The 21602-nt window shown below is 35.0% G+C and overlaps 2 protein-coding genes across 4 annotated transcripts in view; both read right to left on the reverse strand.

The window, feature by feature from the left end:
• LOC101888362 (fizzy-related protein homolog) overlaps nt 1–4221 on the reverse strand; it is a 73756-nt gene extending 69535 nt beyond the window's left edge. The window contains exon 1 of the mRNA XM_005184240.4: nt 3434–4221. The gene's annotated coding sequence lies outside the window, so the exon portion shown is untranslated. The remainder of the gene's footprint in view (nt 1–3433) is intronic.
• Nucleotides 4222–7142: 2921 nt separating this feature from the next.
• LOC101888531 (lanC-like protein 3 homolog) lies at nt 7143–9936 on the reverse strand. 3 transcript variants are annotated; one of them, XM_020036997.2, is made up of 3 exons: nt 9784–9936; nt 9537–9594; nt 7143–9351 (listed from the first exon to the last, which is right to left on the reverse strand). In XM_020036997.2, exon 3 carries the CDS (start codon nt 9314–9316, stop codon nt 8054–8056), a length of 1263 nt encoding a protein of 420 aa, XP_019892556.1. In that variant the 5' UTR covers nt 9317–9351; nt 9537–9594; nt 9784–9936; the 3' UTR covers nt 7143–8053. The 3 variants fall into 3 exon arrangements, with proteins under 3 accessions (XP_019892556.1, XP_005184298.1, XP_011292819.1); XM_005184241.4 differs by lacking the exon at nt 9784–9936 and adding an exon at nt 9674–9778; XM_011294517.3 differs by lacking the exon at nt 9784–9936 and adding an exon at nt 9661–9772.
• Between the last annotated feature and the right edge of the window lie 11666 nt (nt 9937–21602).

A 21602-nucleotide genomic window follows, 5' to 3' on the forward strand; every position in this document is an offset into this window, starting at 1 on the left:
AGAAAAAACTATTTTTGTTTTTATTACTTCCCTCAGAGATTAAGGTCATGTTGAGAACTATTTAAAACTTTCTCATGAATAGTTTTATTGTTAAGGAGTCAGAAGTACTAAGTATCAGGGTGTGTGTGTGCCATAAAAAGGACAACAATTTGATAACAATTTTATTTTCAATTTTTAATTATTTAATATTAAAATTTAAAGTCATAAACAGGATGTTACATATTCCACACAATTGATCTTGAGGAATTTTGGTATTTTTTTCGTTTGGAAACGATCGTTCCAACAAGATGTGCTATTTTGAATTATGCGGTATTTGTAGTGGGAAGTAGAAACTACACTATTACTAACAAGAAAAAAAGCGATAAGTTAAGCCAGATCAAAATTTTAATACCCTCCAGTATGAAATAAAGAAGCCCATCGAAAATAAAAGTTGCAGGATTCAACATTCAAACGAGTTCCGGCAAATACCAGGGAAATTGTTTGGAGAAGCCAATACAAGTCTTGAAATATTATATTAAAGAGTAGGCGGTGCCATAATACCGGTGGGCTCTTCCAAAAACACAGGAAAGGGATCGGTATTCTATTTCGAATTTCAATTTTCAAATTTGAAATAGTATGTGTAGCTATAGGAAAACGATAACCTGTGTAGGCAATGTTTCTCTACAGTATATGGAACCCGTTGCAAACATCAAAACCTAAATTTAAAACACCTCCGTTTAAAGAATTTTGTTAAATTTATGAAAATACAGAATACCTGCGGTTACCTTAATATGGGTGCAATAGGAAAAGTTCCACAGGAGATGGAAACCATTACAAGCTCTAGACGCCATATTATGAACAACAAGTAAAAAACCATTAAGTTCGGCCGGGTCGAACTTTTTAATACCCTCCATCTTAGGGTAAAAAAAACATTAGAACCCATTATGACCCACAAATACCAATTTTTAGATATATTCGTGGAAAAATGTGGCAAAAATCATCAAAATATCGAATATCAAGAGGTATTGCTGTATGGGGCTGTACAAAAACGTTGACCTACACACACAATGTTTCTCCACAGGATCTAGAACCCATTATGACCTAAAAATACAAATTTTGAGACAAATCCGTGAAAAAACCTGGCAAGAATAATCAAAATACCGAATATCGGGAGGTACAGTTATATGGGAACTATACCAAAACGTGGACCGATATATCTCATTTTCAATACCTACCATCCTAGACGCAATACAAATTGTTCTGCTAAATTTTGACACTCTATGTCAAATATGTGGGCTGTATCGAGATTTCAATAGACAGACAGACTGACATCGTTAAATCGTAGCGTAGCCCAACGTCAAGGTAGCATAGCCTGACCTCAAGGAAGTGGGAAAGAAAAGTGAAAGAAAACAGCAACATCAGCAGAAAAGGTTCGAAAAGTAAAGATGCGACTTGATCGAAACCAGCGTCGAAGTGGCCGAGAAATGGCTCCTGAGCTGAACGTATCGCAATATTCCCCTCGGCAAATATTGAAAAATGAGCTGAGCCTAAACCCATTGATATTCCAAAAAGTGCAAGAACTTACACCGCAACAGAAAGAAAATACACTCAAAAGAGCTAAAGTGTTGCTTCGCTTGGCCGAAAGTAGTGAACTGCCGAATTTGGTTTTCTCCGATGGGAAAACATTCATTGTCCAGCAGTTTGTAAACAAACAAAATGATCGTGTTTACTTGCCAAAGAGTTCAGCTGAAAATGTGCACCTTCGGTTGGCCACCAGAACTCAAGCGCCGGCCATGGAGATGGTGTGGGCCGCCATAACAGCCGATGGTCGCTCTCCGCTTGTATAAATCGACCATGGCATCAGAATAAATGCCGAATATTATGGCGAAAATATTCTGGAGGGTGTATTAAAGCCTTGGGCATGCAAACATTTTGGCCGCAGACCTTGGACATTCCAACAGGAGGACTCAGCACCATCGCACTTAGCAGGCCGCACCCAAGAATGGTTACAAAATGAGGTTCCTCGCTTCATTTCCAGCGCACAATGGTCATCAATATCTCTGGATACCAATCCGTTGGACTATTGAGTCTGAAGTACTTTTGGAAAGCAAGGTTGGCACTAACTGGCAAATAGAATCAATGACCAGGAGGGACCGGTGACGATATATGTCTATAGTCAAGCGGCCCTGAAGGCTCTAAATTCATTTACAATCAAATATATGGCAGTTGTGGAATCCAGGAATTCTCTGGAAAAGGTTAAATCGTTTGTCAAAATCTGGACACTGGACATGTCTGGCAATGAATCGCCGATGAATTGGTCAGACGCGGATCTGAGTCAGTAGATCCAGAGATTGAGAGCTCAGTGAAGCCATCCTTTTGTCACTTCTTCCAAGTACTGCATAAGCATTATCTTGCAGGCTTTGTCAGGACGAGAAAGAAACTGAGACGGTGGAGCACTTACTCTGCCACTGCCCAACTCTTGTAGGGGTGAGACAGAGGGTAAGCAAATTCTGCCAGACTTGCCCTCCTTCTCCGACATCGAGCCAGCAATCATTCTTCAGTTAGCCAGAAGACTAAAATGGCTAAGAACGACACGCTGATACACCGTGGATGCAAACCTACTAACAAATCTACAAACTAAAGAATGTATGGAAAATCGCACAAACTTGACAGAACGATTTTCGTTTATTTCCCTTTTATCAAAGAAAATTTCATTGTGGGGAACTTGAATAACAAAGTTAAATTGTAATACCTAGAATATTATAAAAAACTTGAAAGAAAAGCGACATTTTAAATTATTATTTTTTTTTTTTATAAATTTTCTAAGTTTTTTTCCGTCCATTTCTCTTTTATTTCAGAAAATTAGTTATAAGGTTACCCATCACGTGACACGTCACTACGATTTAGATAACTATAATAATGTAAAATGGGCGGAGGTTGAGATCGGTATCTAGCCGATATGAAGAAACAGGTGTATGATTAAAATAAACGATTTTCTAAAAATACCACATGCGGTTCGATTTCAATGTTAATTGTCCACAGATTTCCCAAGCAGTATTTTTAAAAGCAAGCCACCCTTTATCTACACCTCGTCAAGCATTTCCGTTCATTGTCCACCCCTAAGAGTCAAGTTATTAAGGGTTAAAACGTTGTGATAGGTCGTCAAAGGGATTTTCAATCCAAAAATTCAAAATCAAAACACTGTGCTGCATTAGAACAATGCCATCTATCGAACAATGTGAACATTTCTTTCCGTCATGGTAAGAGAGGACAATAACAAAATATACGCCCCCTGCTTTGGGCAAAAGGCAAAGTACAGACAAGACTTTCAATACGTTTTTACCAAAGGTCAAATAAATCCAGCTTTACAAAGCATTTACGAACAAAATTCCAATTTACCTCAAATGCAAAGCCAAAAACAAATCAAAATATTCCCAAAGAATGACACACTTACCCCTATTTTTTGACAATTTAGCTTTGATGCAAAGAATTTAGTTTTCCTTCTCTCTTTCTCTTTCTATTCTTTTACTCTCTTGGACGGTAAACGACAATGTTGCCTTGCGTTGTTGTTTTGATTATTCTTGTTCTTGTTGTTTGTATTGTATTCTATCTACAATTCTTCCACTTCTTCTTCTTCGTTCAATTCACAAGCAGCAACGTATTTTTTTTTTTGGTATTATTTTTATAAACAAACCGAAAAAGTGCACTTCTAATTTCTCGCTCTTTCTGCTTTGTTATTATTTTCACAATATAACGATACCACAAATATGCATAAACTTTCACTTGAAAATTTATTTATAAACTTTATACACAATTTTTATTACTCTTTTTGTTGGGAAATTATGAAGTTTTTCTTGATTTTTCCTTTGCAGGCATTCAAATTCAAACACACGCACGCACGCACACACAAAATTCAATTGACAGAAGCAAACCGTGCGCAATGAAAAAATGGAGGGCAAGGCAATTGTATTATTATAAGGTGTTATTTGGTGGTGCTATCAACGATTGACGAGTAAAGAAACTGACCAGAAGTTTTTAACACTTGATTACACAATATTTCGTTTGTAAAAAATATATTGACAATATCGCTTTCCCACAATTCTCCGCCGACAACAAACTTTCCACGAAAATCTTATAGATTTTTTCCAAAATTTGCTTTGCCACAAGAGCTTCTTTTTTCGATTTTACCGTCGTGTTGTTTTATTGCGAGTTATGAGAGAGTGATGAGCGACACTACTGACAGTTTGAAATAGGGATACGTAAGTCGACTTTCGTCCAATCAAGGTTAGTGGAAAATCGAGTAATCGATTATTTTTACTGTTGTCGACTTTTTTTGGAATTTGGAATGGATGAAGGGTAGTTAAACGGCCAATGCAGCGTGAACAAGCGATGTATTGTTCCATATGACACGTTGACGCGTAAACAATCCGCATGATTGCTCTACCTTACAAAGCTATTTTAACTCTATATTGTATCACGATCATAATATCACGATCATAAATAATATTCAAATAAAACTGTACTTTTGACCACTTCATTTTTAAGGCCACACAATTTCGGCATGAATAAATAAAAAGCAAACAATGATCGCTCAATCAGGTATTTAATCATGGCCCAATTATAAGGTCTTCCCTCGAGCGAATTAATTTAAAAACAGCTGTTATTTTACCAGATGAAATGTCAAAATTCATGCTTGAGGCGAAAAAAAATTTCGCCTTGACAGGAGAATTTTGTGGCGAATATGTTTGTTGTCATTTTTTGTATGTATAGCACATGGTAGAAAAATACAGGTAGACGCATCGATTCAACTGCTGGGACAATGAACCGTCAAACCGAATTTGAAATTAAAAATGTTAAACGAAAAATTGTTGATATTTGTAAAAATTGCATGTCATAACAACCTCCAATTTGCGTCGTATTAGAAAACGTATAAAAATCTACTTTTTTTTGACAAAACATTTTAACAATTTTGACATATCAATGTTCCCAAGTATTGCAATAACTTTTTGAATAATTTTTCATTTTAAAATTTTAACTTAAAAATTGGTTTAACAGTTCATTGCCACCGCAGCTATGCAATGCGACTACCTGTATTCTTCTACCATCTTTTTGAAGTTTGTTTTTGTTGCAGCGAATTCAAATTTAATTGACAGCTCGTCTGGTAATCAGCTGAGCTGGAAGGGGGGCCTTATACTTGAATCATGTATTTAATGGTACACGACATCGATAAAACACAACCATGATCCAAGTATAAGGTCCCCCTTCCAGCTCAGCTGACTACCAGACGATCTGTCAATTAAATTTGAATTCGCTGCAACAAAAACACACTTCAAAACGATGGTAGAAGAATTTAGGTAGTCGCATTGCATAGCTGCTGTGGCAAAGAACTGTCAAACCAATTTTTAAGTTAAAAATTTAAAATGAAAAATTATTCAAAAAATTATTGCAATGCTTGAGAACATTGATATGTCAAAATTGTTAAAATGTTTTGTGAAAAATAAGTAGATTTTTATACGTTTTTTAAATCCAACGCAAATTGGAGTTTGTTATGGTATGCAATTTTTACAAATATCAACAATTTTTCGTTTAACATTTTAATTTAAAATTCGGTTTGACGATTCATTGTCCCAGCAGCTGCGTCGATGCGTCTACCTGTATTTTTCTACCATGTGTTATACATACAAAAAATGACAACAAACATATTCGCCACAAAATTCTGCTGTCAAGGCGAAAATATTTATTTTCGCCTCAAGCATGAATTTTGACATTTCATGTGGTAAAATAACAGCTGTTTTTAGATTAATTCGCTCGAAGGAAGACCTTATAATTGGGCCATGAACACAACCATAACATAGAGACTGCTTTATCGACATGGAACGTCTTCTTTTTATGAATACGATATACGTGACGTATAGTCAATGAAAATTACATTTGAAATCGAGTGGATTTAGTAGTCTAAAAGTGCTCTATGCCATGTTTACGTTAGAACCATGGCATAATAACAGAAGGTAGAACAAAGCTACCCCCTAAATACATTTTTCTTCTGTTGCATATTTAAAAGTCTCTTTGACCCTAGAAGACTCCAGCACAGAGTTGCATTTTCTTAGTTTCTTTGAAGTTGAGCAACTTTTCTTATTGAGCCATGCTTAGAAGTTTTTGTAGGGTATAAGTATAAGTAAATTATAATCGAAATCCAGTGGGTTAGCCTATTTATATATAAACGTACTATTAGGTGTCGATACGTTGAGATGCATTTAAGGTCCGTAGAATTTTTGGTATTCGTGAATTTTTGGTGCCATGTCCCAATTTCGATATAGCCTCATATAACTGTACCGCCCGATTTATGATACCGATTTATCGACACTAAAAATCTCCCTGAGGTACGGTGTTTTGTAACTTCCACATTTGTTATTAGCACTTTTAGAGCATATCTTTAGGAGCTTCACAAAAAATTTAAATCTCATGATTTTAGTTAGAATTTTCGTATGCTAGCTACATCTTTTTATACCCTTCACCATGTATGGAGGGTATATTAAGTTTGTCATTCCGTCTGTAACACCTCGAAATAAACATTTTAGACCCCACAATTCGGTATTTTTATAACTTTAGCGACATTATTCACCGGAATTGTTTCAAATTTGGTATTTGAAGTTCGTAATGAATACTACAGGTTATGACAGGAGACTGTCTTTGCAGATCCACGTCTTCGTATAGATCCCATATGACGATACCACCCTATATTCGGTATTTTGATGATTTTAGCTACATTATTCACCGGAATTGTTTCAAATTTGGTATTTGAGGTTGGTAATGGATACTGCAGTATCTGTGCAGGTCTATGACTTCGTATAGCTCCCATATAACGGTACCTCCCGATATTTGGTACTTTGTTGATTTTAGCGACATTATTCACCGATTTTTTTAATTTTCGCATTTGAATATTATAATGGTTTATGACAAAAGTTGCCTATGCAGGTCCACGTTGTCGTGTAGACCCTAATATAACGGCTACATTCGATATTTTGAAGATTTTAAAAGAATTTTTAATGGATTTTACTTTTTTGAAAATTTGCCAAAATCGTTGCAAATGGTGGAGGGTATTCAAAGATCGGCCCGGCCCAAATTACATCTTTTTTACTTGTTTTAATTAAAACACTTTCCACTTAAATTGTTCTGTATAGATTTTGGATTAATTTTATTTTTTAAATGTTGAGAAAAATATTGCATTTAATTCTTTTAGAATCATAATTTGTATTTTAATATCAATACGCTAAATTTTAATATGTAGTTGTGTTTATTTCAAAGACAAATCAAAAATAAAAAAAGAACACACTAAATATGTAAGTATGTAAATATGTGTATGTATAAAGCACAATATTGTTGATGATCCAAGAAATATTTGTAAATTATTTGGAAAAATATGTTTCATTATCATATTTCTTTAGCTATGTCCGTTAGGTTGCCCTGCTGAGAACATTTTTGGGAGAGTGGGGTTCAGATTTTTTCTTGTTTTGGGAATTCACTACCAATTGTTTTTTTTTTTTCTTTTTGTTTTGTCCAATAAATACTACTTATTATATAAGGAGAATATAATGATAAATATTTTTTGTTATGTTGTTGTTTAATTGAAACATACATAAGATTATATAATAAGTCTTAAGACACATACACTGCCAATTGAGGTGGAGACGTGAAAAAAAAATCAAATTCTACTCTAATTCATGGCTTCCCGAGCAAAAGGACACATCTTGCTTTCATATCCTGCCTGCTGCTGCGTGTTCACCAAAGAAATTGAGAAATCTGTTTAGCATCTTCAATATAAAATATATATTGTGCTTAAGTCATTTCCCTGATATGCGTGATGTGATGATGATAGAGAGGTTATTTTTATGGATTTTGTAAACAAGACGACAAAATATATATGTAGCTGTATGTATATGAAGTACATTTCTTTACTTGGCATTTTGAGGTCTGTCTGTCTGTGGGTCTGCATCAAAATTTTGATTGTATTCCTGCCGACAATTTACCAATGTTTGGGGGAGGGGGCGGGGCGATGCCGGGCTCAATGAATGGTTCAATGAAAAACATCCATAAACGGGAAATGGGCCTGATCTGGTTCAAGCAGATCAATTAAGTAACACACCGTTCCGGCAACACCTTCATATAGGCTGTGAGGGCGATCTGGAGTGCGGGCCCTTAACTTAAATTCGGCATTGCTCAGTAGTTCCATAAATTTAATGGCTCGATAGAAATACTTTGGATCATTTGTCAAACGGTAAAGCAACAAAAACACATAACCATTTCCAGCCACACCGTGGCAAATGCCGGGACCCTTGCGCAGAAAACCTTTTTTCCACACCAAATCTGCCGACTTTTTCAAAGACTGTAAGTACTTGTCTTCTTTGAAAATCAAATAAGCTTTGGCAAACAGATATACTGCACCCGGGGCGCCATGACACCAGTGGACCAACCTTTTTTCACGACCACTACGTAAGTCTTCTAAGGCCACCGGAAAATTACCCTCCTCATCTTGCAGCATTAAATAAAAGTCAATGGACTTTTTGATGTCTCTCAGTTCAGCGGATGGTGCCGATATGGGATCGTTACTGAACCATGGACTATCCAACAACATATGCAAAATGGAGCATAGGCCATGAGCAGCACCCAAATATTCGGTACCATGATATTGGTACATCAACGGCAAGGGTGCATTGGTCATTTTGGCATATTCCCGGCCACTGGCTATGACCATTTGACAAATCGATATAACATCATCATCGGTGATTTTCTTTTCGGGCAATACATCGTTTAACCAATAGCAGCCGGACAAATAACCAGCTCTTCCCACCAACACCTCATCACAGCCATACTTGGTGTGCAAATGTTCCTTGCTGGGTGCAATGCCGGCCTTGAAATTTGTCAAATCATCCGATAAATCCTGCACCAATTTAAGATCCTGAGAAATCACAGCGGAGACAGCATAGATCCCAGCATTGCCGCACAAAAACGAGTAACGCTCCTCTCTGCGTTTCTTATAACGATCTGCATTGGCCTTGGCATTACGTATAAAGGCATGGGCATGTTCCAGCGATGCTGGATACAAGTCATGACATTGATTGGACCGCGACATTTTCCAAAACATATAGGCAATGCCGGCATTGCCCACATACAAATCGCCACGGTTATCCTCATCATCACAGCCGGGACGACAATGTTCCAGTACGGCATCCACATAGGTACATATTAAATTCTTAACATGCTCCTCGTCCAAATTGATAGGCGTCGTCTGTTTATTCACATAATCTGGATAAGGATTCTCCAAGTAACGTTTCTCCATATTGGATTGATGTAGATTTCGTCTACCACCTGATTCTGCAAAAGAAAAGCATACAGGATTTAATGGCATATTTGACATTGACATCGCGTTCTTCTCTGCAAATGTATGTGTGTTGTCCTGTCTAGTCCTTGTCGATTCGAGAGTGTAGGTCATTGAAAAAAATGTCAGGGTGCGGTCTGTTTTTCATTTAATATTATTGGTCATATTTTTATGTCCTTACCAATTCCAATTGTGTGGATGCCCCTGATGATTGGTATAAATAACTTCCGGGAACCTCTCTGCAATTAAAAAGACGTAAGGTAAGTAAATTCTGCCGCAAAGCTTTAGAGATTTTCGATTTCAACCGTAAAACAGTACCGGCGCAACGCAAAAGGAAGAAAAGGAAGGATGCAATACAGGCACCCAATTGGAAATGCGCGATAAAGACAAAAATCAAAACAAATACAGCGATTGGCAAAAGGCGTTACCTAAAATTCGACGTACGCAGTTAACGTTTTTCACCACAGACAAGTAAAACACTAAAATACATCGGACGTACGAAATTGTACAATTTTAACATTGACAATTAAGCAATTTATTTTTTATTGTTTGTTAAAAATAGAAACAAGTAATAAATAATTGGTCTGTTCCAGAACCTGCAAGAATCTAACAGTTTAACAATTTTTTCGATATCATAATATCAATATTCTTGTAGATCTGGAACAGACCAATTTGGTCTGTACGCCTCTGGCGTATTTGGGTGATATGCACGTACAAAAAATTTCACCATAGTGGCGAAATTGAATATTTTTGTACGCTACGTCGAATTTTAGGCAACGCAGCTACCACAAATTTAATAACAAACAAGTAATACTTTTGATTAATTTATATTATCATTTTCCGATGAAAATAGGGATCGCTGTGACCGAAAAAGTCTTTATGTACTGTAATGTAATGTATTTCACAAATGGAATGTTGTTTATGTATCATACGATGTGTACAACTTTCACATATGGAAAATTTGACACTACAATTGTAAAAACAAGTAAAAACCTGTAAGTTCGACCCTACACCATTTGGAACGAATTTGTCAATTTTCAAAAAAAAAAAAAAAAATAAATAAAATCCGTTAAATTCTGTTAAAATCTTAAAAATAACAAATGTGGTCGACGTGGACATGCATGGGCAAATTTTGTCATAAGCCATTACAATATTCAAAAGCGAAACTTGCAAAAAATCAGTGAATAATGTAGCTGAAATTATCAATATAGGGAGGTACGATTATATGGGGGCTATACAAAAATGTGGGCCTGCACAGACAATTTTCTGTCTTAGGCTGTAGTATCCGTTTCGAGCTTCAAATACCAAATTTGAAACAATTGCGGTGAATAATGTCGCTAAAATCATCAAAATACCAAATATAGGGAGGTACCGTTATATGGAGGCAGACGTGGATATGCACAGATAGGGAGGTACGATTTTATGTGGGCTATACAAAAATGTGGGCCTGCACAGACAATTTTCTGTCTTAAGCTGTAGTATCCATTACGATCTTCCAATATCAAATTTGAAACAATTCCGGTGAAAAATGTCGCTAAAATCATCAAAATGCCGAATATCGGGGTGTTCCATTATATGGGGGTTTTTACGAAGATGTGAACCTGCACAGACAATTTCCTGCCATAGGCTGTAGTATCCATTACGAACTTCAAATGCCAAATTTGAAACAATTCCTGTGAATAATGTCGCTAAAATTATAAATCTGTTTTAGGCTGTAGTAACCATTTTGAACTTGAAATACCAAATTTGAAAGAATTCCGGTGAATAATGTCGCTAAAATCATGAAAATACGGAATATCGGGAGATAGTTATATGGGGGCTCTACCAACACATGGACCACCATATATCTGCAGACATAATATACATTTGAGTAACATTTTATCAACCTACTTCATTTTGTTCGGAAGCTAGAGTGATTTCCACAGACGGACTGACATCGCTAAATTGACATAGAATTTTATGCTGATTAAGAATATATATACTTTGTGGGGTCTAAAATGTGTATTTCGAAGTGTTACAAACGGAATGACAAACATAATATACCCTCCATACTATGGTGGAGGATATAAGAACATATCGTCTGATGGAGCCTTTAGGGTGCAGCAACCTAAAGTGCTTTTTAGAGGTGTAGCTTATTCGTAAATTTGCAATCAAATTGTTGATTTATTCAAACTTTTATTTGTTATTTTTTTATAACTGTTTCTTCACCATAGTATGGAGGGTATATTAAGTTTTTCATTCCGTTTGTAACACCTCGAAATATACCTTTTTGACCCCACAAAGAATAACCCCAAAATTGCATTCTTGTTTCGCGGGTTTTCCCCAATATAAGAATTTTGTTAAAAAATGAAAATAAACAAAACCAACTGTTGCATATTTTCTAGTTTCTTTGAAGTTGAGCAACCTTTCTTATTGAACAATGGTTCTGCATGCAGCAACGCTTGGAAACATTGATGTGTCAAAAATTTTAAATTGTTTTGACAAAGATTTTTATATTATTTTTTACGAGACAAATCGGGTATTGTTATGATATGTGTTTTTCAACAATTTTTACAAATTGCAATAATTTTTCATTTAAAATTTTAATTTAAAATGTTCATTTCCAAGATGTGTTTGACAGTTCATTAGTTGTGTTCCAGAACCTGCAAATTAGTACTAATTAGCACTAATTCTGCTACAACGCGTTCCCGTACTCCAAAAACTAGCAAAACTTGCAGCTCTCTCGAGAAAAAATGGCGCTGAGTGCTGCACATTTCTGCTTGTTTTAGCTACATGAATTTGGCCGAGCAGAAATGTGCATTTTGTAAATTTGACATTTAATTGGCAGGGCTAACAAGGTTGAAAAATGTATTGATACATTTCAATAAAGAAAATTATCTTTTCAGTAAGGTTTCACCAGTCCGATTTAGGCTGTTTACTTTTGGAATTTTGAATTTTGACATTTTATCGCATTTCTGCTAATTTTCCGTTCCCTTATTTTTTGAGCAAACCTAAATGAGAATGACATTTCGAACTGTTCTCTCTTCTGCTAGTTTTACTACTAAAAAAGTACTGGAACACAACTATAATTACTAATGTTTAGCAATTTAACCCACTAAGGCAGTTTGCAATTAATTGGGATGGTCTATGGAAGAGAAATTTGCAACCAAATTGTTGGTTTATTCAAACTTTTATTTGTTATTTTTTTTATAACTGTTTCTCCACCATAGTGTGGAGCATGGTAGAAATACCAGGTAGCAACATAGGCGAAAATTACAACAAAGCAACTTTTTTAGAAACTTGATATGTCAATGTTTTAACCAGGGCGAATTTATTTGAAGTATAAAACTTGGGGCAAATTGGTTTGCACCAATCAGAACTCTTCATTCTGAAACATTGAATAAGTTCGTTTTGGTTTATTCATATGTATATATTAGTTGAGATTAGTATATTTTTTAACATATAAACTGAAAATACTACTGGAAGTGTATACGTATTATACCATCAGTCATATCGCTAGAGAAGGTCTGTATAATTTCATATGACCAAAATGTATCTGATCGAAATAACGCCTCTTTCGACGAAATCCGTTTCAGGACATTTGGAGGCAACCCGTCCGTCTGTCTTGCTGGTGCGTACGATAGCTGTAGAATGGATCATCATCCAAACATAGTGCATCGCAATATTAGGTGTGTCTGGTTACTTTTCCAGCAGGAATTGTCCAGCAACTTCTTTCTGAGAGAGTAAGGTAGTTTTATTCTCTTTTGCAAGGAAAATGCGAAAAGTAAACAGACGCTATTCCTGCAGAAGCTTGCAACTAATCAGCTGATTTGTCAAAACAAACCAATTTGTCCCCCAAGGAGAATTAAACCAAAGGAACCAATACTAATTTTACAAGTTTTTTAAATAAAAATGTTGCAAATAGTCTTTTATTTTCTTATTACATATTAACATTTACGTTTTTCACATTTTGTAAAGTTGTTCTCCAAAAACAATTAGTCTTGCTAATTCCAAAACAATATTTTCAAATTAAAATCACAAAAAGAAATAAATAAACAATAGAAAACATCTGATTGAATGTCGATGAATGAGAAGAAGAAAAGTTGCAAGAGATTGCAAGAAGAAATTTTTCCAGCAAGAATTTGCAAACTCTCACTGAAAGAGCTGTCAAAATTTCTCTCTCCAACCGCTCTCTTTTGCAGAACTTTCTGGTTAACAGACGACTTCCAGTAACAATTTGTAACAATTGTTACAAATTTTAGGGTAACCAGACACACCTATTATTAACAAACATAATGCGGAGATGGGCAATGTCGTCCCACTCCTTCCGGTTCCTCCCTCACGACATTTTTAACAGCACAGAATCCAGTGCGAAAATACAAAATATATGTTATGTTAGCACTTATTTTGTATTCTCTTAATAAAATAAATAATTCTCCTTGTAGCATTAGATATAGGTTTTTAAGAAATGTGTAAAGATTCCAAGTTATCCTTTTGTATTAGAATTGGAGTTGATGCTTTGCCATTAAAAGTGAGTAAATAATAAATGTACATATATGCGTGGAACTTATGAATTTAAACCTGTGTGTAACTACGGTGGATCTATCGGAATTGTGTACAATATAAAGGTCCCCACTGTATTTTAATGATCTTGGTCACATTTACCCACGGAATTGTTTCAAATTTGGTATTTAAAACTTGCAGTAGATAGAAATCCACTTAGTATAAATATGTCTATATAGGTTCATGTTTTGGTATGACACCAATGTAACGGTTCCACACACTTTATTGGTATTTGAAATCTTTAACTGCATTCTCCTACCGATCTCAGTCGTATTTGTAGTTTAAAGTGGAACATGTTTGAATCCAGATACTTTTGTATAAAAATGTTTTCTTAGGTAATGGTGGAGGGTATTCAAAGCTCGGCCCGGCCGAACTTAATGTTTTTATACCCTCAGCCATATGGCTAAAGAGGGTATATATCATTTGATACGGTCAAAACGTGCCTAGCCGAAATAACGGTTTTAGACCCTAGGTCTCTTTGAACCAAATCCGTTTCAGGACATTTGGAGTCGATCTAGCGATGTCCGTCCGTCCGTCTGTCTGGCTGGCTGGTGCGCACGATAACTCTCGAAGGGAGTATCCGATTCGGTCCTAACTTGGTACATCGTAGTATTTTTGTCAAACTTAGATCGAGTTCGGAGATGGGCAATATCGTACCTCCCCCACAAAAGGTCAACATTTTCATTGAAAATAATAGATAACGGATTGTTGGATTTTCTTCAAACTTTGCAAATCGTAATATTTGCATTACCCCAAGATTGGGTGGGAGAATGGACAAGATTGGACTACTCCTTCTAGTACCTCCCCCACAAAGGGCCCAAATTTGGAACAATTAAAATGCTCATAGAATGCAAAATATACATCGGATTCTAATTAAATTTCACACATACTAATACTTTTATCTTTACAATGTCTGGAGTAAATATGGAGTGTTGCCGGTCATTCCTTTTGGTACCTCCCCCACAAAGGGTCAACATTTGGAATAACAAAAACGCTCATAGAATGTAAAATATACATCGGATTCTCATCAAATTTCACACGTATTAATATTTTTGCTATTACAAAGTCTGGTATAAAGATTTAGTATCTATCTTCTTATTCCTTCCTTCCTTATATTATGTTTAGGTCAAATGCTAAACGAACAATATTGTTGTTCTGTAATTCCCTCTATAATGGTTCGATATATTGAAAACCCACAGTACAAAAGTCTTAAAATATTTAAATAATACAGACTTAGGCTGAGGGTATTCATCCGTCGGCAATACCGACTGATACTATATAACTTGTTTAATTGTTATTTTTAATATTTATTTTATTTTTATTAAGTAACAATAAAAAATGATATAATTACAAATTATATAATTACAAAATTAAACCAAAGAGTAGTTAGTAAAATTAAAAAATTGGGGGCGTTTTTGGTCAAAATTTTCTCAAAGGTCTGGATGACGGTTAAATGATGATCTAAATAAAAAAATATATATATTTTTTAAATGAAATTAATAAAAAATATTGAGTTTACGTAAATAACAACCGTTAAATGAAGTTTATAATTTTATTTTCAAAAATTTTTTATTGGTCATGATCCGCTGTTTCGCTTTCTGGACTTTGAGTCGTCTATTTAGTTGCCTAACCCTAAAAAATATTCGGCATTTGAAAAAAGCTCTTTAGCTTTATCCGGTTTCCGTACAAAATCTTCGTGCAAGTTGTATTCGTATGTTTCTTTTACTTTCATTTCATCAAAGGAAAGTACGCATATTTTTTCCTCTGGCAACATATTATTAATTTGCCGCATAAAGCCAATAGAGGTGGATATCAGACCTTCTTTTACATCGACTTTACTACACCAACGTTGCAGAGTATTAACTCGAGGAAGGGGATATCCTTTATTACATAAATATACGCTCTTGGGCCGGAAGCGTGGAGACATATGTCATTTGAAATATCCTCCCACTCCCACTCTACTCTGCTATTGGTCTCCAGTTTTTTGATTTGGCCTTTGCTAAATATGTTTTTCAATGACTTTAGTGCCGAATTCGCCTTCAGGAGTTGCAATTCCAAATCTTTGACTTGGTTTTGGAGCTTCCTTAGAACTTCTACATAATACTCCGAAACAAAAATTACTGAGCTATAAGCAAAATTATATAAACGAATAATTATAGAAATACGAAATACGGAGTATCAGGAGGTACATGTACCCATGGTACAATGAAGAGAAGGTAGGTCAACTTTGAAAAAATTGCAAGTATAGAGATCTACCTGTTTGGCTTGTAATGTCAGAATGAGTAGCAAAACAATAAAAAATCAAACAACTTGTTGCATTTATTTTGAATAAATAATTGGAAACCGCGATAACGGAATGAAAGGTCAACACTTCTTTTCAAAATCATGTACTACATATCTCTATAGGATTATTTCGCTACAAAAACTCTAGATTTTGTAGATGCATACGTTGAAATAAACATTTTGAAAACACCCGAATTTGAATATTTTCTGAACAAATTTTTTATTATTGAAAAGAAAACACATACATAAACAAATAAAGATGACATATTAAGCCAAGAAAATAAAAAAAATTAAAATCATGCATGCATGGTACAATGATATCAAGGTAGGGCTATGATACCATATGATTTTAATTTTTTTTATTTTCTTGGCTTAATATGTCATCTTTATTTGTTTATGTATGTGTTTTCTTTTCAATAATAAAAAATTTGTTCAGAAAATATTCAAATTCGGGTGTTTTCAAAATGTTTATTTCAACGTATGCATCTACAAAATCTAGAGTTTTTGTAGCGAAATAATCCTATAGAGATATGTAGTACATGATTTTGAAAAGAAGTGTTGACCTTTCATTCCGTTATCGCGGTTTCCAATTATTTATTCAAAATAAATGCAACAAGTTGTTTGATTTTTTATTGTTTTGCTACTCATTCTGACATTACAAGCCAAACAGGTAGATCTCTATACTTGCAATTTTTTCAAAGTTGACCTACCTTCTCTTCATTGTACCATGCATGCATGTACCTACCAAGGAAGACCTAATGTGTGTGTGTGTGGAGATGTCCAAACAATGCTTACTCTGTTTGTGTTTCGGCATCTTTCATTAATGGTTCTGTGATATGGTAGGGCATAACAACTTCTTTGTCATTTTTATTTATTCCAGCCTCATACTGAAGCATCCTCCCGACTTCTTTGCATTGGGCTCCGCTATATATACACCGTATTTTATATATTTAATGTATATTCTCACTTCTAGCAAATACGTACCCTGGACATTTCTTTTTTGAACCACCAGAATAGAATTGATACATCTCTGGTACAGCGCATGGTAATAATTTCATTCTACAACTTATGCCCGTTATATACTTTGGGTTGAAGTGATGAGAACATATTTTGGCGTTTGGGTTTAAAGTGAGCCCACAAATCGCACTCCACTTCAACCTCTTCGTCTCTTCCTTGGGTACATTGAAAAATGTTGCTTGTCGTTCACTATCCTTTCTTTTGCAAACAGCACAGCACCTCATTTTCTGTGTTTTTTTAATTGAATTATATCACAAAATTTGATTTTGTGTATATTTTTTCCTCTATGATGTTTGAATTTCTGTTATGTATTTCTACGGCGAATTCGAATTACAACAACTTGTTTGACATATCAAGTTGACTACAGCTGGCCTGAAAGGGTTACCTTGTAATTCTACCATGGTATGGAGGGTACAAGGTAGATGTACTAGGTAATCGCATCAGCCCAGCTGACGGCACCATTAAATGTCAAAACAAATTGTTGTAATGAAGAATTCGCCCTAAATGAATGCAACAACAAATTTGTTTATGTTGTCTTCCCTAAAAGTACCTTTTTATAATATTTCAAATAATTTAAGAGTAAGTTAAGAGTGAAACCAATAAAAAATTAAAAGAACATGAAGGAAGGAGGTTAGAATGGAGTGCAGCTTTAAGAATTAAGTTAGCCTCAACATCTAAGATTCCCAAAGCACATCACGGGAAGTAGTGCAATAATTAGACTCTTGTCATTTGCAGTTCCGGAAAACTTTCGGTTTAAACCAGTAAAATATAGTCATTATAAGTTTCTTTGTTTAAAAAATATCGCAATACTACAATTAATACTTATTTTACTCTTATTTGTTTTACAATAAAAACTTTTATTGCGACGTTCGTTTACGAAGTGAGTGACACAAAATAAAATGTAAACAAACACCTCGTTTCTGATTGGTTGAAACAAGTAAGTAAGTAAGTAAGTAATCGATTTATTGAGACTAATTTCATTTCGATAACAAGATATGTACAGAGAATGATTAGCTTAATTTAGAACTATTATTGTCTTATTCTAACACGTATGTATTGTGAGATGCTACTTGCAAAAGAGACATGTTAAAGTTATATATGTATAGAAACATGTACGAAAATGATTAAAGGCTTGCTCCCGGCCTGAACATTTGCTGACAGCGCTTCTGACGGCTGTCAAATAAATATTCTCTTAAAACTAAATAACAAAAACAATTCGAATGTGTCTGCTTTGCAATGGTAAACAGAGCGTTTACAATTATAAACATAAACAATTGTAAATAAATATAATAAATGAGTGATTAAAGTGTATATAGTAAAATAAGATAAATCACAGCGAATTCCAATTAAGCATAATTTGGATATTATAAAATATAAAAATTAATTTATCACAGTTATAACGAATTCTCACATGTGGAGACAACTCTAAGTTTTAAAAAAATATTTTTTTTTTTTTTTTTTGATTGTTAACCCCTATGGGTACCTGGTGTAGCTTTTATATAAAAATGTGGTGTTGTATTGCCTGGAACGGGCTCTATGTTTTCATTCAAGATTCCAATTGTTGACAGATACTGCGACGATGACCAAGAAATGTTTTTATCTCTGTCATAGATTTCATTCATCAATACGTTGTCGTGGTTGGGGAGTTTCTCAACGAATCTCTTTTGGATGTTTAGGGCGTATAGACAGATTGGTTCTATTCCTGAATTGCTATATATGTAAGTATTGGATAACATTTTCGTGGGATTTTTATATTTCTTATTTATGCATTTCCGTAGGATTTTTCGTTCGAAGATCTCCAATTCCTTCATGACCGATGGCGAGATGGAAAACCAAATTGGAAATCCATACAGCAGAATTGGACGAATGGCTGCCTTGTATAGTAGGAGTTTAGTCTTTTGTGGTAAGTACTTATTGTTAAATAAAAATGAAAATTGTCCAACTACTTTATTCGCTCTTTCTATGGTAGATCGAACGTGTGAATTAAATTTAAGCAGCATATTAAATGTTACTCCTAGGTACTGCATGTTTGCTTTAAAAGGGATTTCCACACCTTCTAACGCCGTTCGTAGCAGCTTACTTTCCGGTACCACATGTTTTGGACATTTTCCCGATGCGTTCCTTATGCAGATAGCTTGAGACTTGGCAGCATTAATGCATATACCCCATTTTTTATAATATTGGTGTATTATAAATAAGTGCTCCTCTACGTGACGTAGTGCATACTCCGGTGAAGCATTATGTGCATAAATTAGACAATCGTCAGCATAGAGAATTGCTTTTGAATGAGATGTTGAGTGAGGAAAGTCATTTAGAAATGTGTTGAACAGAAAAGGTGCTAAGACACTCCCTTGAGGAACCCCACTGTTAACTGAACCTTGGATTGACTTGTCGTTTCTTATTTGTACAAAGAATTTACGATCGGAAAGGTAATTTTGTATTATTTTGATTAAAAATGGGTCCACACCCAGTTCAATGAGTTTATATACAATTGCTTTGTGGCACACGGAGTCAAAGGCTTTTTCTATGTCCAAGGATATGGCTACAGTACTGATACGGTTTTTCAAATTTGCTGTAGTGTCGTTGTGGAACTTTAAAAGCGCGTGCTGTGTTGAATGCTTTCGTTGGAAACCAAATTGAAAGTTAGATATATGATTTGTAATGAACTCATTTTCTATTTTTTCTTTTAGGACATGTTCAAAGATTTTACCGAGATTTGATAAGAGAGAGATCGGACGATAATCAGCAACACTTTCGCTATTGGCCTTTTTTTGGACTGGAACAATTTTTGCTAGCTTCCACATTTTGGGAAAGTAGCCATTATTGATGGAGTTATTACAAATGCATGTTATAATTCGCAGAGCAGTTTCAGGAAATTTGCGCATAACAAAATTTGAGATTCCATCAACTCCACTTGACTTTTTATTATTGGCCTTTTGCATAATTTCTTTGATTTTTTCAGGATTGGCGAAATGGTAATTATCTGTATTTGATATTGAGTTGAACTGTCTGTCGAATGAATATATACTTGGAGATATGGATGTGAGACAAGAAGAAATTCTAGATTGAAGAATATCCGTTGGAAGTCCAGTTATAGTTTCTTGAAAGGAAGACGAATAGTACTGGTGGAAGTGATTTGCAATTTCAGAATTATTAAAAACAGTGGTGTTATTGACCTGCAATTGCTGGCAGAACGGGGATTTCTTTCTGCCGCTGAACTTATAAATCTCTTTAAAAGCAGATGGGCCAGGTTTAATATCTTGAAGACGATTGTTGAATGTGTCAGCTTGTTCGATGCTTATTGATTCTTTTATTACTACTTTCAGAAGCTGAATTTGTTTGGATAATATGCGGTAATCGCTGCTCATTCTATTTCCTGTTCTATGAAATATCTTTTTTAATTCTTTCTGCCATTGATGTTTTACTTTGTAAAGCCGTTTGGATCTCTCAGAGAGAGGAAAGAGGCCGTTGTTGATTGTGATTATCTGTGAGTGGGCATCGTGGATTGAGTTGAAACAGCTGTTGAAGGAGTCAACTAATCCATCAATATCTTCATTACTAAGATTAGTTTCTGCTGAAGGTAAGATGTGTTGAGAAGCGTTTTCAAGATCCCTACGGAAGTTCTCCCAATTTGTATTTTTGTAGGAAATATATGAAGGAGGAGCATTTAAAATCAAGTCGGTACAATCCATTTTTATTGACATTTTTAACGGGAAATGGTCCGAAAATGATGGTAATGAGGAAATTACGAAGTTTGGTGTTATGTTGTCCAACAGATTGGAGCTGACAAGAAAATGATCCAAATAGGAAGGGCCATTCGGATATGACGGTGACACATCGCATACTCGAACTACGTCTAATATGTTTGTTTGCAGCCAAGCTTTCAAAGATTTTCCGTTGGTATTCTCTGCAGAGTCACCCCAGTCTGGGTTTCTTGAATTTAAATCCCCACCAAAAATAAAGCCGTCATAACTTGCACACACTTGCATGAGTTTATCTAGATCAGCTTCCAGCTGCTGAGCAGGATAATTGCAAGGGACGTATAATGATCCCAACGCGATTTTTTTTCGAACTGAATTTTGTAGACATTCAATTTGAATCATGCATGTTTTTACGCCGACATCACTGATAACAATTTTTGTGTGCAATATGGACTTTTTTATTAAAACGGCTACGCCAATGGGTGAGTTATCATTAACAATATCATATCCATCTATTCTAACTTTCCTGCTTCTTCGTAGGTGGCACTCTTGGATAAATCCCACATCGATGTTATTGGCCGAAAGCGTTCTTTGCAGGTCTATTTGTCTACTTTTGTCATTAATAGATCTAACATTGAATGTCAATAAATTAAACATTCTATGGATCATATTGCTGCTTGACTTTTTTAAGAATTCTAAGGAAT

This window comes from Musca domestica, unplaced genomic scaffold, assembly GCF_030504385.1.
Source record: "Musca domestica strain aabys unplaced genomic scaffold, Musca_domestica.polishedcontigs.V.1.1 13, whole genome shotgun sequence".
NCBI lineage: Eukaryota > Metazoa > Arthropoda > Insecta > Diptera > Muscidae > Musca > Musca domestica.